Here is a 22,220-nt window from a genome sequence, read left to right on the forward strand (position 1 = left end):
AGGACAGCTTATGAACGCGGTAACATCCTTTTGAAATAAACCCTTCTCTACGGGGTTCCCAAAGAACACATTTCACACAATTATAAACAGTACTACAGTATACCAGCTCTCAAGTATATATACTCTTAGGAGGTTCTACAATGTAACTTCTTTTCCCATGCTTGTTTTTGTAAATGTCGTCTTTTAAATTAAACATGAAATCAAACCCATGTTAGAGTAAGTCACTTATTTGCTATGAGACTCGAAGAATAGCTAAACTGTACCTAATTAACAGATCTGTAAGTAAGGTAATAATAAGTCCTGGTACTGCAGTCACTTTCAGTGGCACCTTGAAGACCAGGGAAAGGAAAGTATTTACACTCAGACAGTGTTTGTTTTTGGATGCACACCATTTACTGCAACTTGAACTTTTTATGAAAACCTTGCCTAAAATAGGAGTGCTCAGAGAATTTAAGACCTTTGCTACCACTAACTAAAAAATATTCATTTTTTTGTACTTGCTCAAAGCAAAAGAAGTGGGTATGCTTTTCAGAATACTAATGTAAAAAAATGTTGGGGGTTTCATTTTCATTAAACAGAAAACAAAAAAATTTCTTTCAGTAAGGCATCACAGGTCACAGGAAGGAAACTGATTTTTCATACCTATTGGATTTGAAGGAAGAGAATCCTCTTTCAGATTTTCATCCCATTCATGTAGCTGTCTCTTGATTCTCTCCATTAAGGTTTCCTTGTTTTGTTTGAAACAAAAGTAGCCATAATAAGGTTCACAGACTGTTTACACTTTACTGGCAGCTTGTCAACTCAATATTAGCAGCTATTTAAGTCATCACTACCTAGTAAAATTTCGTGTTTAAATGTGTCTGTTTTCTTAGGCAGAAATGATGGAAGACCCAGCTTTGCACAGCACTAGGCTAGCTTTCCAGGCCTCTCCTCCCACGCGCTGGCTATCTCAGAGGCCTCCTCTTCCCTTTTCTAGGAAGCCTTTTCTGTCGGTCCCTGTAAGCTGCACCCGCACTTGCTACCTACAACACCTTCCTTGGCACTTACTACATAAGATGCTCACTGTCTTTTCACCAGTGGACGCAAAAACCACTCTTGTCTAGTGTGTGTCTGTAATGGCTCAAAAGCTGCTGAAGGGCAGACGGAACTGTAGTTTCCTTTAGTGTTGCCCATGTGGTAAGTGCTCACAACCTATGGGTTTAGTTTGCCCAGGGCTCCATATCTGTGGGCGGGCTGATTCCCTAAGCGAAAGGCTAACAACATTTGTTGACCGTCTGCGACATCCCAAAGACAATAACTACCATTATCCCCATTTTATAGATAATCAAGTTTTGCCCCACACCACAGGAACAGTAACAGAAATCAGGCTTTGAACACAGTCTTTGCGTCTAAAATCCAGATTCTCTGAAGTATTCCAGTAGTCTCTTAATGAATTTTTCAAGATACCTAATAAAAAAATCTAAGGTGCAAAAACATTGGTGGATGCATCAGTTAGTACACCAGGGATCAGGAAATTGAAGTTAATACACTTGTTTAAGGACAAAACCACAACACTGTTGAAGGATTCTTTATTTTTCCTAAATGTTACTAGCTCTTGACTCAGCAAAATTTCAAATGCTTAATAAACCCTAAAATGCCTCAATATCTTGTCCTGAAGCTGCAAGCCACTATAAACTGAGGGAAGACTAAAAATCTATCAAATTAAAAGCCAAGTCTATCCAGCAGTATGATTCTTGCCTGTTCCACTTAAATGTAATGAATGGCATTAGTTCCAAAAATTAAACCCCACTGGGTATGAAAGCCTATTTTGTTCTAATGACCCTTAATTATGCCATGGCTTCCCCCAGGAGCACAAAGTTCAAGGTAAGTTACTTACAGCATCATATAAGGAATACAGCCAGCGAGGCCATGAAGTCAAATTTGCACAATGGAACTTTCTCTGAAAACAGAAAAAAAAGCCACTTAAAAAACACCACAGAATCAAGATCTTATAGTAGAAACACATTTAAAAAATGATCTTGGCCCAGGAAGACTTTCTAATTTCAAAAAGATGGAAAAGCTTGCAGATAATCCCATAATAGACGATTATCTATTATATTTGACAATGATGTTTTTACTTGAATTCCTGCAGCAGTTCAATGTTGCGAAGACCCAATAATTAAGATGTCAGTCCTCAGAGTATATATTCAATGCAATACCGATAAGATTGGAACTTAGAAGTATAAAGTTCATCTGAAAGAACAGATGTGTAAAAACAACCAAGAAAATCTGGAAAGGGAAGTGTTCTACAGGATACGAACACAGGACTGAAAGGAAGCGCTGCGGTTGTAAGCAACCTAACCATCTCTCAACAATAGTTAAATACAATAGAATACTTTGACACCAGAGAAGACTCTGCACCCCACCAGAGAATGTATACAATATAAAGAATGATCACATTTTCTTCATAAACAAAACAAAACCTACATATGTACACATATTTATAATTTTGTACACAAGCTGTCAATTGACAGGGCATGACACGTGAAACTGGGTGGGAAAGGGGTACGGGAGATCAGAAAGAACTATCAGAGTGGAACAAGAAAGGCAAGATAACCTTTAACAAGATAAAAGGGAAATCCTACGCTTGCACCTGCAAGACCAAGTGAGTGGGTGCGAGATGGGGAACGTGGGTACACGGCAAATGCAGAGAGGACTTGGGATCTTAGCTGACGGTTGTAAACTAACCAACGCACTGCAGAGCTCACCCCCTACTCCCCCCGCCCCACAATCTTAATCTAACGCTATTAGAAGAAGACTAGGCACTAAGATGAGACAGTAATGTTGCTCTTCTGTGATGGTCACAAATGGGAACTTTCACTGTCAGTGGCCAGGATGCTGAAGATGAGGTCTAGAGTTCACACTAGGGATGTGTGGTTTGGAGCTGCCTCTCAAGAGGATGTGATACTTGTTTACGAATAAATCAGAAACTGCTACGTGGATAACAACAGACTTGCCCTCAAAGGCTCGTGGGCTACAGCTCAAACCAGTGGATTCTTGTTAAAGAAGAATTTGGGACTCAATATAATTCTTATGTTTGAAGCTACCCAAAGATGGTCTGGGATGGCCTCTGAGCACAGGCTCAGGTAGTGATTTAATAAGCCTGAGGAGTCAGGCCAAAACCTAACGCTAGTAAGAATTTTTGTCAGAGTCCAGTTACAGAATAAAAAATGCTAACAGCCCGTCAGGTAACTGAATATTCAGTAATAGTAACAGCAACCACTTTACATGTCTTAAAAGATTTTGCTAAGATTGGCAGCATTACCACCCCAATTTAAAGGTAATGAAACAGGCACAGAAGGATGCTTGCTCAAGGTCACAGCTGGTAAATGGGGACTGGCTAGGATGTGCATTCAGGGGGTCTGACTCCAACCGTTACTTATATTCTGAGCACCTAGAATGTACCTGACATTATTTTTATGCATTTGGTGTATACCAATGATTAAAAGCACAGCAAAAGAATAAAATCATTGCCCTGTGGAGCTTACGTTTTAGTGGGCAGAAGCTTACTTTCTAGAGGGGTACTTAGCATTATGAAATGACAAAGATCCAATGAAGTTTCAGGTTGGATGACACACTCTGAATTCAGTCACTAATATATACTTTACACATCAAAATGATCACTTCTGTGATACAAAAGCAAGTAATTTGACACCCACAGAAAGATAAAAAGAAATTAATTTACTTATATATAAACATTACTTCTCACTGTAATATACAGCGAATAGGATATGAAGGGCAAGGCACCATCAGGGTCAGCGTCATGACCATCCGATCTGCTCCTACCAGGCTTCGTGAATGTGAACAAGCTGCAGCCTCAGGTCTCTGTTCCCTACTTTTCAACGTGAGGCGGCCTCTAAAATTCTGTATCAGGATTACCCTGACAGATTCTACAGCTGTATTTACAAATCAATTCAATATACGTACTACAACCTTAATACTACACCCTTTAGAAAGTCAAGTGCACAAGCTGAAGAGAAGTAAACCAGAAGAGATCAGCTAGCTTTTACTGAACTGCCAAAATTTAAGCCACTTCAATATCCTCAAATTTAAGAGTTCCATTTAGATTCCTGGCACAATAGGAAAGGCCCGACTTATATCTGGGTAATACTGACGATAAGTCCCAGCAATTTATGGGCATTCTTCAAGTCTATCAACACCATGATTTACTTCCTAAAAGGGCTATACTTCAAGAAAATTTTAATTCTAGCCAAAAAGTTAGGAGCTTGAAAGTGATCAATGACTGATTCTCCAATGAAGTAGTATTCGCGCCAGGAATAGGACTTACTCCTGAAAGCAGGCAGAAAGGCCCTTCAAATGACTGTCTGTTATGTGGAGGTAGCAATCCATCACATTTTTTCCATTTTTAAGCCTCATAACTATAGCTTCGGCTTTGCCTCCCAACAATGTAGAATGTTCAAAAAATGTCAAACTCCACTTAAATGGTTCTTTGAAGTGCAATGAAATTGGAAGAGTAACGTGAAAGGCTAAGTGTGAATGGTAAAACATTACCACTGGTTTACACAGTGACCAAAGGTGGTCGTTTGTTGTAGTAAGACCTATCACAATCAGCAATGTAAATGATAAAAAGAGTTTTCCAAATAATTCAAGCTTTTGAATTTTTGAAACAAGTTTCTGTTTCCTTCCTTCCTTCATCGAATCCTACTTGCTTATAAGAACTGGAATGGAATGGCAAGCTTTTGCTTGATCCCGAGGCTTATAAGCTTATAATGGCAGATGGACAACTATAAGCTTAAGGTGTATGCCAGGGAAATCCCTACTCTGGTTGGAGGAAGTCCCTGAATACACATAGCCACGATTCCAAGACTTTTCTTCTCTTTACGATAAAAATAGACAACAAATATCATTGCTCCTCCTGCTACTACTATTATCCTGGAACAAGGCAACCGCAGATTCTAATGTTCACATGCAAACATTAAGACGCAATAGTAGCCAAACAAACCTTAAAAAGCGAAGAGCAGTGAGGGGCTGCTGGTCATAGCTTACTTACAAGATTATAAACTGTCAACAGTTATAGCAGCATCCTGGTGAGGCATAAACAAACAGATCACAGAGCAGAAGAAAAATAAAATAAAAAACATGAATCTGGTCTATAATAAGAGCATCTCAGGGAGGGAAAATATGACCCTCTCAGAAAATGGTCACAGGACAACCGGGAGCCACCTGGAAAAAGGAGCACTGAAATCATACCAGGATCAACTACACTGGATCAAAGCTTACACTCTGGTCATTAAAGACAATGAAATCAGAAGTAAAAGATTACATGTTTTACTGTTCTTAAGGAATGAAGACTCCTTTGCACAGGGAAGTATTTCTAGTTATGATTCACAATATGGAAGTATTAAAAAGATAAATTCAACTATGTATGACAGCACACCAAAAACAAAGTTAAAAGACAAAAAAAATGACACTAAAGGAAATGTTTGGAACTCATTAATCACAGACAAAAGGATAAGCTTCCTAATGAGTAAAGAACTCCTAGCAATCAATGAAGGGCAAAGACTCTGAAGACAATACCAACTAAAGGAAATACAAACCGCTCTTAAACACAAAATGCCACACACCTCACTCATATTCAGAGAAACTCAAATTAAACCTCCAACAAGATACTGTATTTCACTTATCAGATCAGCAAAAATTAAGCTGGATACTCTAAAGCCTTGGTGAAACACTGACAATCAGGACACAGACAGGAACAACCTTCTTAGTGAGGTACTTTGAAAACACCTGTCAACATTACAAGAGCAGCTGCCCTGACATCCAATAATCCTACTTCTCAAACTCTGCCCTACATATTCACCTGTATGAAAGGTCATTTGTACGCAGCACTTAGTGCAGGTCTGTCGTCCAGAGGGGACTGGTTATATAAATTATAGTGCATCCATACAGAGAATACTGTGCAGCTTCCAAAAGAAGGGAGCAGTGCACCAAAAACGAATACAGAAGAATCTGCTACACTCTTAGGACAGAAGAAGGTGCAGGACAGTATGGATCCTTTTACGTAAGAAAAAGGAAAGAAGTTAGAATATTTATCTGAATTTTCATAAGGAAACTTGGGAAGAAGACTGAGATGCTAACCTGTGAACTCCTGTTTGGGGCCTCCCCCTTCTGAGTTAGTGCTCAGTTCCTCCCTGTTCTGTACGAGAAGCAGGAGCAATCATGGCTTATAAATTTAGCAGAGACCAGATGGATACGCTTCAGTCACTTTCTTAATATGTTCCCACATTTGATTTCTTTTTTTCTTTTTTTAACAAATTTCTTTCTTTTTGTTCTGGCTGTGTTCGGTCTTCGTTGCTGCACGCGGGCTTTCTCTAGTTGCAGCAAGCGGGGGGCTACTATACGTTGAGGTGTGCGGGCTTCTCATTGCGGTGGCTTCTCTTGTTGCGGAACATGGACTCTAGGCGCGTGGGCTTCAGTAGTTGTGGCACGTGGGCTCAGTAGTTGTGGCTCGCGGGCTCTAGAGTGCAGGCTCAATAGTTGTGGTGCATGGGCTTAGCTGCTCCGTGGCATGTGGGATCTTCCCGGACCAGGGCTCAAACCCATGTCCCCTGCATTAGCAGGCTGATTCTTAACCGCTGCGCCACCAGGGAAGCCCACCCACATTTGATTTCTTTTTATACTTCATACTCAACTCTTTTTCTGATTAACATAGAAGGGCTTTACAAATGAACAAGTAGATAGATAGTCTGGGCAAGCAGGGAGTGTACTTAGAAACATTCACATTGTACTCCAAGTAGGTGAAACAACACTTTCCTCTCTTTCAGGGAATCCCACTACAGTAAACCCAGTGAAGAGAGAAAGGCACTGTGATAAGAAAGGAAATAAGTAAACATGAGATTCAAAGATCGAATCACTGAATGAGGAAGGTTTCCAGATGGAAGTGGGTTTGGAAGAGTGCTTCCTGATAATACGGGCCTAACTCCTTAATCAACAGGGATATCTTCTCCAATGTTCCCTTGTCAGGATGGAAGATAACATAAGCGTAAATAATTCTGTCATCTGGATTTTTTAGTTTTCAATGGCAAATGTTAAGAGAGGTGTGTGCACAGTGTCAAGGTTAACTGAATACATGTCAGGAAGACTACACTCCACTCCTAGACCCTTTAAGTATCTTTTCTGGTGGAAAAGTGTGTGGCAACCCGATTACTGTGAGTTGGCTTAAGAATCAACTAAGCACCTCCCAGCTCTGGCCCCGTGAACCACTTCTCAGGCACAAAGATGCACAAGTCAGATGTAAATAAACGCACAGAGGGCTGACCCGAGCCCCAGATCTGCCTGAAGACAAGCGCTGTGACGCAAGTGAGTGTCCGGCTACGGGTGCAATAGGGCGACCCACTGAGACGGGACCAGGGCCAATGGAGTTCCCACCGGTGCCACCTGCCATCCCTTCCCTCTGCTCCACTCCACGTTTTGATGCCGGCAGGATGGCTGTAAGTGGTCTCTCTAAAGTAGAACAGAGATTGTAAGGCACCTGGAGTCCAAAATAGCTCAACTAGCAATTTTTCTTGGCCTAGTGATCTAGATCCAAATTTCAGAACCTAAGAAACTCTACCCAAAGTTTAAGCAAGGGAACCCCTTGAACGATCTGAAAAATACACGGGATGAGGCATTTCTATCTCTGAAAGCCTTTTATGTCTCTCTCATTCCTTAGCACCTTCTGTTTAGTTCTTGGCAACTCTGAATATGAAGATAACTGAGGGCTAATGTTTGAGAGTCCAGAATTACTGGAGAAATAAGACAACAGGGAAAGGTCAAAAGATCTGGTTCCAAACAAAAATGTGCTTCCTTGGCCTTTGCACATGTGTCCTTCCTCTCTGTTGTTGAGCCAGTGACAACCCAGCTGCAAAGGCCTAATTCTGAATTTAATGTGAACACGTGGAGGTGCTTTAACCACAGAATAGGAAGAGTTTAATCAGTAAGTCACACAAAAATTACATGTAGAAAGTTTTTTTTGCCTAACCCAAGTTCAGGTTTAAGATGGCAAGGACCTGCAAAGACAACACAGAACTAGTCGTCCAGAGCACTTAAGTCAGGAATTAACTCCAATCACTCTCACTCTATGCTTAGAGCTGTGCAAAGAGTTAACGATTTATAAGCGGTTAAGAGTTTTTAACAAAAATCTTGGTATGGAAGAACTATTATATAAATCAAAATACTACCTTCTGAAAACTTATCCAGTGACTGGAATACACAGCTGTCTAAATGCTGAGAGGCTGTGGAGGCACACCCCGATGTGGTTACCCCACCAAAGAACCACATCTTAGCACCACCCAGTGCCAGACACACTGTTAGGCCCTAAATGACTCCACACGTTCCAAAACCGCTCCACAGAGCCATGTACCAACAGAGCTATCCTCCACATACTTATTTCAGCAGTTACACTGAAAATGACTATGACAGCAAAAGCTTCCACTGTTCTACTGCTAAAATAAACAAGAGAAAAAGTATATTTAAAGTGCCTGTATCAAGTCTGAAAATACAAGTATTGCACAGCTATACAAAAGCTACTGTAAACTTATGGCAGTATCAATATTCTGAAACCTTCAAAAATTTTAGTGTCAAAGCTTGGGAAACTTTAGGCAGTCTAATTAAACTTTCTCATCAGAATCTTCTTAGAAACACGAATGAAACCACAGTATATCATGACACAGACTGGTCAGCTGAAACACAAAATAACGAGACCAAGGAGCCTACAGAGAGCCAGTCGTGAGCGTGCTGCCCATCAGCCACCCATCCTGCACAAAGCTCTCTGGAAACTGCATGACTTCTACTGCAAGACCACTAAAAGTGGAGGTCCGGTGACTAGTGTATGAGACCCTCTGATGAATCATATATGCTGATCACATCAAATTAGGATCCTATGCTAATCCACATCAAAATTAAAAACTTCACTACTCTACGTGACAAAGAGTAAAGGATGATCAGCACAGGATTTTTCAGGTTACTATGAAAATTGTCTTTCCATATTTTTAAAAGATAAATCTCAAAAAGCCAACTGATTCTAAAGTTAGGAACTAGCAAATTTTTTCCTTTAGGTAGAAATCATAAATATTAGGTATTTTATACTCGTAACTGATACATCTCACAAATGAGTACAAACAAGCTTCATCAGTATTTTTTCTAAGAGAAAGAATGATCTAGCCAAAAGGATATATACAGGAATTAATGCCCCAACAGGCAATGCTTTTAAAGAGCACCTAGTCTCAAGTCAATTTTTGTGATGTCAATAGTGTTGTACAAAAAGGGCAAAAAAAATCTTCCTTTCAGAAGTGCAGAAGGAGGAAAACGCGCTTCACTTCTGTGCGCTCTCCCAAACGCTTTTTCTGAGGTAAAGCGTTTCTGACTCAAGAGCCAAGCACCTCATCTGACCACAGTCTAATGAGAGCCTCCTGCAGAACTTAACACCACGCGTTATTAGTTAATACATAACTTACAGGCATAATAGCTGGAATACCTCACAGTACGGTAACATTTTACTACTGTTGCAAACTGCTTTTACATACACAGCTGCCTATGACATTTTTAGAAGCTCCAGCATGATCAAACGCGGCTACAGTATTGTCCAGAAGGAGTCTGGGGAAGGAAATCATGAGAGTTGTTTGTTTTTCTTTCTTAAACAGGAAAAAAGCAACCTGTCTTTGTTTTTTTTGAAGAGGCATAAAAAATAAGTTTCTCACCTTCTGGTATTTCTGCCACCATTTATGTGAACACTGGTCTTCACAGGAGACAGGTTTTGAAGGAACCATCTGGCACTTATTGAGGGATTCTAACTGAACTGCAGACATGGTTGAAGGCAACACACACTCAGGAAGAATTTGCACTTTAGCTTGCTGGATTCTGAAATAAAGAGAACCAGGCATGTTGTTCATTTTTTAGATAAGAAATCTTAACTCCAACTATTAAGTTTCTAAACATTATGGGTAATTTTAAATACTAAGAGTTTCACAGTTTTCTTTTTTAAACATATTCCTCAAATGCTATTATGATACACAAAATTTTCAAAAACTATATTTCATAAATCGTACCAAAGTTAAAACCAAAGGTAACCTAAGATTTTTTATCTCACTGTGGAATGGAAAGGGAGATTTTTACATTTCAGATAGTCTGTAAGTGAAACAAAATTTTAAAAATCAATATACAACCAACCCCTATGCATATCCTGATAACTTCTAAATTAATTTCTCAGACATCATTAGACACCCCGCCCCTCCCCTCGCCCCGTCTCTTTACGCTGCCCGACTCCTACATCTATGCCTTCTCATAAATCACCAAACCTGAGGAGTAGGTAGAGAAAGGAAGAGAAATCAAGAACCCATTTACATGGATAAGATTAGATAAGACTAAAGAATTACACGTAGCCTTATTTCTATGTGCATTCCTTTTCTCATTCCTCAGCATTTACCCTGAATATGCAAAGAATCAAAATATCCATCATATTATCTTCTTTTACTTTAAAAATTACTTCAACTCTCATGACAGTAAAGTCATCATTCTAGAATGCTACTTGAGAATATCATAATTGCAAACATCTCATCATGAATTAATGCCAAGAGGAAGGTTGTACCTCCGGACCATCGTCTTACGAGCCATTTTATCTCCCAGCATACCTTTTCAAATGCAGAAGGTATCAACACATCCAAACGCTGGAACAAAACACTGTCAGACTGATGAAGTCAAATATACTACAAAGTAATTACAAAAATATTACAAGTCTCTGCTTCACTATTAATCATGCTTAGGAATTCTAAAGTGGTCTTTCATTGTAACCACTGTCTCAACCCACAAAAACTTATGACACTTTGATACTTCTTCTGATTTATTAAATGAAAATAGCTAAATGTGTCTGAAAATATGTAGGTTTAATTTAACGATAATATTAGACTCACTTCACTAACTTCAATTTCTTCCTGCAAGCTCAAATTTATGTCTACATGACTTTGGAAAACGGTAAAATAAATTTGACTGTGTTCAAACTACGTTCTAATGTTCTTATGTTATCAGAGCTCATTAAAAACAAAAGTAACTGAATAAGAATTATGTTTTACCCACCTAGTATGTAAGAGTTTATTATGATAAAAACATTAATGCTACTGAAAAATCAGCTTAGTGATCATTTTAATCATTAGTCTGTACACAGGCTGTCTGAATTGCCTCACAGGGTTAAGCACTGCTCTCTGTTCCTTCTGTGAAGCCCGCCCAGGGTCTGCTGCACACGGCTGCCGCTTCTCCCAGCAGCTGAGTTTGGGTTGTAACATAAACTAGTTTTATTCCTTCCTGACCTGTTTATGGCAGTTGTTCTGTGATTACAGTTGCATAATTTACATAAATATTTTTTTGAAGTTTTAAATTTTATTTTATTCAAGTATAGTTGATTTACAATGTTGTGTTAATTTCTGATGTACTGCAAAGTGAATCAGTTATATACACACACACACAGATGTGCGTGCACACACACACGTGTGTGTGTGTGCGCGCGCGCGTCTGTGTTTATATTCTTTTTCATATTTTTTTTCCATTATGGTTATCACAGGATATTGAATATAGTTCCCTGGGCCATACAGTAGAATCTTGTTGTTTGACAATTTATATAAATATTATAGCAACTGATAAAATATAAGTACAAAATTAAAACTGCTTCAATGAATACTAGGTTGAGCCAAAAAAATGCTTTCAAATTAGGTTCAGACAATTCTAACGGTAAGAAAAAAAGTGCACAAATCTGCAAGGCTTCTGGTGCTCAGACAGCCTTGTGAGTATCTTCAGAACCTCTCTTTGAAGAAAAACTACAGGTATAAACTGCAGATAGATGATGCAAAGTGAAAGCTGTTAATGCAAGAAAGACTAGTGCCATCTCTAATCTGCAGACCCAATTCGAAGAAAGTATCCTGTCTTTCCATCAAACATAAAATGAACGAAGGGACATTTATATATTTTAAGTTAAAATAAAATGTTTAAGATATATATGTGTAAATTTTTATGACTTCCATTTTTAATTAACCCTTTTCACTAAAAATTATTCATCAATTATGACAGGTAAGAGAACTTCTTTGGTAATTCCAAATAGAGTATTAATCGCCTTTTCCTCTCTACATGTAAGAAATACTCAGGAACTCCTGAAGAGTCCTATGGTGATTCAATGATACACTTCCATTTTTTTAAATTAATTTTTCAAATAAATGTCCATGTGCTCAGAAGATGCCACAGAAATAAAGACTCACTCTGGAAAAGTAGCAGTATGCTTTTTACATATGAAGAGTCATTTATGTAGAAGACAAATGACTATTACCTGGTACTGCATTACTAAAGAAAAGGAAACTGGCCTGAGGTGCAAACGTGTGATGGAGGAATTCAGGTTTGGTGGGAAGAGCACTGGTTTGGAAGTTAGGGACCCAGAACCAGCCAGGTGGTGCCCTCTAGTGGTATGACCTTAGGCAAATTGCTTACCTCTCTAGCACTTCATTTCCTTATTTGAAAAAAGAGGAGCTTGCACTAGATTATCTCCATAGTTTCTTCTGTTTCACCATTTCCAGTGAAGGTAGTGACAGAACCAGAAGGGCAGTGGAGACAGAGGATTCTCACTCCGTGGAGGTCTTTTAAATTAAAACAGACTCACTTTTGTGAGAGGCTGTGTTAGTGGGTCTCAGGGATACTACAGAGAATGGGCCCTTTCCCAGTCCCGTCTGGCCCTATCAGTTTCACACTCATCTCTACTAGAGTCAAAGGTATATCCCTTGACTTGCTTTCACAGTTAAGGGTCTACTGCCATCTTGTGTTCAAACTAGTTGTCCACAATCACAAGTCACTGATGTCGACAGTCTCTGAAGTATACTTTTCCCCAAGTCAATTTGCCATTATGGTTTCTGGAATACAGTATTCACAAATACTCAAAATTTTATAAGCATGAGGATAGGAAGTACTTTAAAAATGGAACTGTTAGTAAAATCCACAGCAACAAAACAGCTTGCCAACTGTCTCAATGCAGAGCCCTCGGGGTACACTCTTTCATTCATTCACGTAACACTGATGGTCCTAAATGCAGAACACACAGAAGTCTCAGCCACTGTCCTAAGCAGCTCGCCTCTTGAGGGAGACACACACAACCCTACAATGACAGTACACTGTGCTCAGTGCTTGGAGGGTTTGCGTAGCGAATGCTCTGGGTGGGGGTCACCAGGAGGGTAGCACTAACCCCTCCCCCAAGGGCTCTGCACCCCTCCTTCTTCTATGCTCTCTCAAGCTCTAAAGGGTGGCTGACCCCCTCGATATTTTCATAGTTCAATAATATTTATGAATGCCCACTATGTGAACAGGAACAGACAAAAAGTTACTGCCCACAGGCAGCTCATATTCTTTTTTAAATCTTTAAAGATCCCTCTGAGTGTCCATGTGTTCGGAAGACGTTACCTGTGCAACACAGAGACCTGAAAAGATTTTCAACCGTGGCTACAGATAAGAGACCAATTCACTAGGGCTGGGGGGACCCAAGAATCTGTTTCTAAGACTTCACTGGTGATTCACTGGTGATTCTTAGGTACCATAGTTAAGAATCACTCCTATAAAAGGAAACGTGCAGTGTTGAGGACAATATGCTGTGTGCTTTTTTGGGGAGGTTTGCTTGTTTGTTTGTTTTAAGAGCAAAGGTGAACTGCCTTTTTTAGAATGAGTTATTCCTTAAATTTGTGAAAAAACCCTAAGCATGAGAGCCACGCCAGAATAGTTAACTGCTAAAGCAGAACACTCTGAGAATTTCTAAACTGGGTACGGCACAGAGATGACAGGTGCTTCCTGGTCACTTATTCAGTATATGACCCGTTACAGGTGAAAGCACGTTCACAGTGGAGATGGGCACTCCGTGTAAACGCTCCTCACAGCCCAGACGGAGCAGGTGGCAGGCTGACCGCCATGGCTCCCCAAGCACAGGAATGCCACGCCACACACAGCTTGCCAGGCTCTGACCTCCCACCCGTTTCAATCTGAAGAGAGGTCTTCAACCCCAAAGAAGCCCTGCCCCACATGACACTGCCTGTAGGGTTTACATTACCGTTCCCAAACCTAGAGGATCATTAGAATCACCTGGAAATCATCAGAAACGATGCTGTGGCCTCCCTCCCAGACTGACGGCTCTCTACGGATGGGAGGGGCGGTTGGAACTCAAGCATCTATAGTTTGAAAAACTTCCCAGGGCATCTGATGCACAGCAAAGTTGGAAACCCCTAAGCTATACTTTCAAAGGGAAAAGAACAACTAGTTAAAAGTCACAAAATGTGAAGGGTCAGCAAAACAGAAAAAATACAGGAAAACCATTTCATTTTATGATGTTCAAGGAGCTTTAAGACAGATGGTGTTTCTTACCCGTCTGACTGTGTCCTGAGCTCAAGGACTTTGAATCTTTGTCTTCCGATTGCTTTCACTTTCACGATCTCAATTCCAAAATCCTGTTCTTCTCGATAGGCATATATCTCTGCTGTTGTTCCAAACTGTGCTTCCCTTTCCTGTACATTACTTCCAAGGTAAATTTTAAAAAGGAAACAGTTTTGGACATTTAGTTTTCAGATATGCAAAGTTGACAAAAGCAATACACATGGGAAAACAATTTATAGCAATCGGCTCTCATTGCAAAGCTATTTAATTTTATTTATTTTAGAATCACACAGGGAATTGAGATATATAAAGAGGCTTCAGGAAGTACAGTTAGAGCCCATTAGGAAAAGAATAGATTGCTAGTCATTGAAAATGACCTAGGACTGATAGGAGTTTAAACTCTCCCTTCCCAAACCAAACATTCTTTTTATTCAGCAGACCATCCTTACTGCTGCTTATCGGCAGCACTGTACTGGGGGGCAGGGGCGGGAGGGGGACCTTCCTGTATGGATTTCCTGCCTCTACCACTGATTTCCTCTAGTTGTCATGGGATACTTGAAATTCAGCTTCAGTTTAGCACGGGTCTGTAAAAGGACAGCTTAGGAATTTTGAGACGGTGAAATAACTACTTGCTCTTTTGCAAAAGTAATCCTTTACATTACAATGTAAAGCCCTCTTTTTCTTTAAATAAAGATAGTTCTTGAAAATAAGATTCTAGAAATGTTTTTCATTAAATATTAATGATATAAAACCTCTCAAATACCAGAAAGTTCAAATGTGTGTGAAAGGTAAAGCCTGATTCAGATGGTAATGATCATACCGAAATACTCCAACTTGCACTTTCACACTTCTTATCCGAATGTTTTACTTCCCAACCTCATCCCATCTCCTGTGCATGCAGAATAGTAGTCAGTTTGGGCTTTAAAACCACCTCCCTGGGACTGCACGAGAGACTGTTAAGTCAGTCAGCTCTAAGATTTTACCTGTATGCAAGCACCGCAAAGGTTCTGTCCTTCTGAATTAAATTCCGCACCATACTGACTTCTTGGGGACTGAAAAGCTGAAGAGGTAAGGTCTGCCCGGGAATCAGGATCATCAGCACCTGGGGCAGAACTGGAATCACCGGACAGCTGTCGTCATCGTGCAAAGTCCTGCCATGAAATTCCTCCATATCAGAGCCCAGATACTACAGAGGGACACACACAAGGTCAGTGTCAGTACAGATATGGAACAGAAACAAAAGCTCGACAGACTGAACAGCAAATCAGCATAAGGAAACACACACAGAGGGTACAAATATTTAAATAATAAACTTGTTGTATCAGCTCCCACATGAAAATCTATTTTTGACTCTTAGAAGTAGAATTTCTAATTTCTTGTGAAGAATCTCTCACATACATAAAAATTCAAGAGCATTTTTTAAGTTCAAAATATTGGGTTGGCCAAAAGGTTCATTCTTTTTTTCCGTACTAGAGATGGCTCTAGTAGTGCTTAGTTGTCTTCAACTCCACTCGAAACAATTTTGTCAGACTGTATCATGACAGCTGTCATATCAGCGTGCATTTTTTAAAAAAAACTGATAAAAATTGGTGAATTTTTGTGTATTCATTTAAATATTGAAGATAGAAGAAAAAAGGCAACATTTTCATCACAGTATGATTTTTAAGAAAGGTAAAAATGCAACTGAAACGCAAAAAAAAGATTTGTGCCACGTAGGGAGAAGATGCTGTGACTGAGCGAACGTTTCAAAAGTGGTCTCCGAAGTTTCGTGCTGGAGATTTCTCGCTGGACGATGCTCCACGGTCGGGCAGACCAGTTGAAGTTGACAGCGATCAGATCGAGACAGTAATTGAGAACAGTCAACATTATACCACGTGGGAGATAGCCGACATTCTCAAAATATCCAAATTAAGCGCTGAAAACCATTTGCACCAGCTTGGTTATGTGAATCACTTTGATGTCTGGGTTCCACATAAGTTAAGGGAACAAAACCTTCTTGACCGTATATCCTCATGCAATTATCTACTGAAATGTAACAAAAATGTTCCGTTTTTAAAACAAACTGTGACGGGTGATGAAAAGTGGACACTGTACAATAATGCAGATGGAAGAGATCGTGGGGCAAGCAATATGAACCACCACCAACCACACCAAAGGCCAATTTCATCCAAAGAAGGTAACGCTGTGTATATGGTGGGATTGGAAGGGAGTCCTCTATTATGAGCTCTTTCTGGAAAAGCAAACGATTCATTCCAACAAGTACTGCTCCCAATTAGACCAACTGAAAGCAGAAGGCGTCCGGAATTAGTCAACAGAAAATGCATAATCTTCCATCAGGATAACGCAAGACCGCATGTTGCTTTGATGACCAGGCAAACACTGTTACAGCCTGGCTGGGAAGTTCTGACTCATCTGCTGTATTCACCAGACACTGCACCTTTGGATTTCCATTTATTTTGGTCTTTACAAAATTCTCTTAATGGAAAAATATTTTCAATTCCCTGGAAGACTGTAAAAGGCACTTGGAACAATTCTTTGCTCAAAAAGATAAAAAGTTTTGGGAAGATGGAATTATGAAGTTGCCTAAAAAATGGCAGAAGGTAGTGGAACAAAAGGGTGAATACGTTGTTCAATAAAGTTCTTGGTGAAAATGAAAAATGTCTTTTACTTTCACTTAAAAACCGAAGGCACTTTTTGGCCAACCTGATTTTTTTTTTTTTTTTTTTTTTTTTGCGGTACATGGGCCTCTCACTGTTGTGGCCTCTCCCATTGCGGAGCACAGGCTCCGGACGCGCAGGCTCAGCGGCCATGGCTCACGGGCCCAGCCACTCCGCGGCATGTGGGATCCTCACGGACCCCGTGTCCCCTGCATCAGCAGGTGGACTCTCAACCACTGCGCCACCAGGGAAGCCCCAACCTGATATTTGATTTTGACTAAGCTAGACATCTCTATGTCCAAAGAGCATAAATGACAAGTATAAAATGCTAGAATGTTAAATCACACCCTGGGACCCAGCAGTACAGATAATAAGTACTTTAGTAGCCCTATTACTAGCAAAGACGTAAGAAGGGCACCAATTCTTCAAAGAATTACAACTAGTAACAGACATGGTATCAAAGTGCTTAAAAATTACAGCTTAAGACTGTTATCTACTGTCAAGAGCCCAGGTCCTCATCCACAACTTCTGGTGTGAGGTAATTTCCAGTAATGCTAAAAGCAGTCATTCGTTTTCAAGAACTTCCATCTACAGTTAAATGCACGTATTTATCATACTAGATCTGTTACAAAATTACATACTGTATGTGATGTCGGAAGACTAGTGTCAAAATTTATGATGTTTGGTCTCTTGGGTTCTTTGCTATCCTGGTCTTCAACTTCCATTTCAATTTCATCTTCTTCCTCATCCTCTGCTGTAAAAGTACAATATTATAAGGAAAAAAACAAACAAAAAACAGAGGCATGAACATGTAAAAGCTATGTTCCCTTTCAAATACATAATTCCTTCATGAGGATTCTGGGCCCATGAAAAGAGAGGTTCTTGTAAACACCACACACACTTGGGAATCTGAACAGTACTGTGAAGAGGCAGCTGGAGGGCTGGGGTCTAGGCTGGGCTCTGCCACCAACTACTTTTTTTAAGTCAATGTTTAATTTTAGAAGAGTTTAAGACTTTCAGAAAAGTTGCAAAGATAATAGAGTTCCTGTATACCTCACATCCATTTCCTGATAGCTAATGTCTTGTATTAGTGCGGTACGTCTGTCATAACTAAGGAATCAGCATTGGCACATCACCGTTAACTAAACACATTTTATCTGGAGTTCCTTAGTTTTTATCTAATATCCGTTTTCTGTTCCAGGACCGCATCCAGAACACCACATCACATTTAGCTGTCATGTCTCCTTAGCTTCCTCTGGGCTGGGCTGGTCTCTCAGACTTTCCTTGTTTCTGATGGCTTTGACAGTTTTGAGGACTACTGGTCAGGCATTTTTGTAGAATGTCCCTCAATTAGGATTTGTGTTTTGGGGAAGAAGCCTAGGAAGGTGCAGAGCCATTTTCATCATGTCCTATCAAGGGTGCACACTATCGATGTCACCTATACCTACTGAAGCTGACCGTGCTCACCTGGATGAGGCAGTGTTAGTCGGATTTCTCCACTGGAAAGCTACTTTCCCCTCCTTTGCACATTGTACTCTTTGTAAGCAAATCACTGGGGACAACTCACATCTAAGAAGCAGGGATTATGTTCCACCTCCTTGAAGGGGGACATACCTGCATAAATGATTTGAAATTCTTCTGCAGAGGAGGTTTACCTCTTCTCCCTTGCTAGGAACTAATTTTGACACTTCAGACAATTCATCCCACCTGATTAAACCTTAGTTCCCTCATTTGAAAAATGACAGGCATGAACAAGAACAATCTCTAAAGTTCTTTCAAACGTTTAACTTTAAAGAGTTTCTGAAGACAGGAGGGAAGTAAGGAAAGAAGGAAGGAGAGAGGGAGGGAGAGAAGGAAGGAAGGAGGGGAAAAAGAGAGGAAGGAAGGAAAGAAAGAAGCAAGCAAGCAAGCCCCCAAATAAACTTCTAAGTGGATAAAATGTCTTTACAAAATAATTATTTTCCTTTGTGCATATCATTATTTAAATCAAATCACCTCCAGCTAGGTCCCTGACAAGAAAATATAAATGTTTTTCAACATGGCAAATGCCTTGGACTCTCTATCAATTCTTATAAATTCCTTAGATACATAAGGCTTTGTCAAAGAGAACAACATAATTATTTCAATTTAAATTCAAATGTGCAGTGGTTGAACGCTTCATACAAAATTTTCCTAAGCACAAAGGAATTTCATTAAGAGACCGAGAGATAACAAAGAAAAATCTAAACCGATGACAAAAATATTCTGAATCTACTTCCTTGCATTCACAATTCTGACAGCATTGCTTTCACTAAGCATTTTGACACTTTATTGCTCTATTACACAGAGTTTAAAAGGTCAAATTTTAGCTTAAAGGCTAGAATTCATAATTTTAAAATTTACATTTTAACTGCTCCAACTTCCGTCTCTAAATGATTTCCTTACACAAAGTAGTCTTTCTCGTGTATAGGGCAGAAACCCACTTCCCCCACTTGGCTGTTTATCTATTAATGTTTTGTTTGGTTGGGACAGATTCTTCGAATCTTAAATATTAAGCTAGTTCCTTAGCATTTAAAGTGGATTACTCTTCAAAACAATTCATTCTACATGGATGTATGGACAATCCAATGTTTCTACAAATAAAACTCATGTATGATTTGCAAAAGCATGATTATCGTATTGACAATCTCTCTGAGCCCTTTTGCACCCGATTTTTTTTGACAAAACACACTGACTGTTGAGAGCTTCCAGGGTGAAGTGTGGTGACTCATCTCATGCAGGAGCAGCATGCGGATGCCAACAGAGCATCAGCATCTTCCCTGACACACTGGCTTTGGCACAGACAGAGCAGGGCTGATGCCTCTGAAAAAACAGCTCAGCTCTTCAGTCAGGTCCAATTCAGCTAGGTTGCTTCTGGATCGACCACTGAGTCTGATCCCGATTTATTTCTCTGGAAAAGGCCCCTCCTATATGGAGGGCATGCCTTCTAGTCTCTTCCTGTTCCAACCCACGCCACTCCCAGTGGGCAAATTAGTCCTCCAAGCACAGCTTCTCTTAGGTCTGAAACCCACAACTGTTTCTTTACAACCCACGGAAGAAACCCCCAGTCTCACTGGCAAGAGATGCAAGATTCCCAACACTCCGACCCAAGCTTCCAGGCCTTATCTTCTGCAAGCCTATCCTAAGTTATAGGCTTTTGGATGTCTCCAGGACACCCCACAGGGCTTTCCCCCAATCCGTTTCGGCCCTGAACAACCCCTCCCTCTGATGGAGGGTAAGAGCATTTGCTTAACTGGCCTAAATCAACGGCCTTCTGCTAGTTATATTTTCAGGAGCCTCATATAGATGATAAACCTCCTCAGGTATCAGACTGTGTATCATACCTCTTTTCATCTCCAGGACACCTAACATACTTCCTGACACACAGTGAAGGGACTCAGCTAATAGTCTCCATTTAGCTGATACACCTCTTGGAAAGCATCTCCTGTCTAGAGCATTCCACGATAAAACTGTACAATTATTCCAGGTTTTTTTGTACCCAGTATTCCAACATAAGTCCAAAGTATAAATTTTCATAAAACATAAAAGAGAGAGAAAACTGAGTTTAACATCACAGTCCTAAGTATCTCTAATTAAGCTTGTTCTACCATGTGTTTGAACTATGTGCCTAAGAACAGACCAAATACTGTCTTGGCTGTGAAGTGGTTGAGAAACACCACCTATGCAGACAGATAGACTCGGATAGGAGTCCTGGCCCTGCAACTGTGTGACCTTGGGCAAGTCACACACTAATCTGCCAATCCATTTCTCACCCATCAGATCAGGATTAGAAAAGAAATGTGGAGAGGATTAAACGGAGAAACGCATGCAAAGCGCTTATGGCAGGGCCCGTGACGTGGTAAACAGTTAATGCATGGTAGCTGTCACCCTTATCAAAGGGAAGAAGTCGAGGAAAAGTCTGGGCTGCTGAGCTCTGTCCCAGTCCCCCTCTCTTCCCCTGACCCAGTTTCAGACCATTTCCTGGGAGCCAAGTTCTGGACACACGGAGGATGGACAGCATGGGATCCCTGCCTTTCGGGGGAGACCGCCCTCCCCGCCTCCCAAACCCTCGTCCCCAGCCCGGGGGACCCAGCCGCTGGGAGAAGCGCCGCTACTGGGTCCCTGGCCGGCGGCCCGATGCGCGGCCGCTTCCGGCGCGGCCCCGCCAGCTCCACAGCGCCCGCCCGCCTCCCCGGCCCCGTCGTGCCGCTCACGGCTCGGGCCTCTCCCCCTCCCGCCGCCAGGGACCGGTCCCGGGCGGTTACCGGGCAGAAGCGGCAAGTGATTGCCCATGTTGTTCCCAGCGTCCTGCGGATCTCCCTCGCCGGCCATGTCTGTTTACCCGCAGAGGAGCTTGGGACAGGGCGGCGGCCGAGCCGCCGGGGGAGGGTCCTCGCCGCGCCGCCGCCGTCGCGCCCGGGGCCACAGCGCCCTCTGGCGGCGCCCGCGGAACCAAGCGCCGGCCCGCCCGGAAAGGCGCAGCGGGCGAGAGGGCCGTCGCCACGGGGGCCGAGCGCTGTGTCCGCTGCTCTTGGTCACTTGGTGCCCGCCTCGCTCGGTGAGAGCCGTCGCCTGTTCCCGCCCCTGGCACGACATTTTACACGTGGAGAAACAGGCTCAGATTCTTTAGTCTCCACCTCGCTCTTAACGAGGGGGCCGGGGAGCAAATAGAAACCCAATTATACAGCATTAGCTCCAATTTTTAAAATAAAAACCGTATACATGGAGACTGGGCCAATGCATCAATTATTCCAAGGCCGGTTGGGTTGTAGCTGATTTTCATTTCAACAGTCTTAAGTAGTTTATATATATAATTAACATGTATTGGTCAGAAACAAATACCAGAAATGATGATAACACAGAATACAAAAAGGCCTATGATTGGCAAGTGAGATTGTCAGAATATAAAACAGCTTACTCATTATTACTTTAACAAAAATGAGTCATTATATGGCCAAAAAAAAAAAAATACTGCAGAATGCAAAAAGATACATAATTCTGTTGACTGGTAAGGTTCCTGTTTTGGAGGATGGAGAAAAGTTTCCTTAGTATCTTTTCAAGTCATCTTTTCAGTGAAGGAGGAAACTGACAACTCCGTATATGCCATAAAACACCTAAACATGA

The 22,220-nt window shown here is 41.1% G+C and overlaps 1 protein-coding gene across 4 annotated transcripts in view; it reads right to left on the bottom strand.

Annotated features, from left to right (window-relative positions):
• Positions 1-22,220, bottom strand: part of CRBN (cereblon) — a 104,448-nt gene that overhangs the window by 4,727 nt on the left and 77,501 nt on the right. For 2 of the 4 annotated variants that reach the window (XM_027121438.1, XM_027121440.1), the window contains exons 3-8: positions 17,720-17,832; positions 15,405-15,607; positions 14,413-14,562; positions 9,738-9,897; positions 1,877-1,939; positions 643-727 (exon numbers count right to left, since the gene is read on the bottom strand). In XM_027121438.1, coding sequence (XP_026977239.1) covers positions 643-727; positions 1,877-1,939; positions 9,738-9,897; positions 14,413-14,562; positions 15,405-15,607; positions 17,720-17,832 — 774 coding nt within the window. Of the gene's footprint in view, positions 1-642; positions 728-1,876; positions 1,940-9,737; positions 9,898-14,412; positions 14,563-15,404; positions 15,608-17,719; positions 17,833-21,361; positions 21,483-22,220 lie in introns of those variants that run through there. The other 2 variants (XM_027121441.1, XM_027121442.1) reach the window with 2 other exon arrangements.

Source organism: Aethalodelphis obliquidens, unplaced genomic scaffold (assembly GCF_003676395.1).
Source record: "Aethalodelphis obliquidens isolate GAN/ISIS:26980383/991018 unplaced genomic scaffold, ASM367639v1 scaffold22, whole genome shotgun sequence".
In the NCBI taxonomy this organism is placed as follows: domain Eukaryota; kingdom Metazoa; phylum Chordata; class Mammalia; order Artiodactyla; family Delphinidae; genus Aethalodelphis; species Aethalodelphis obliquidens.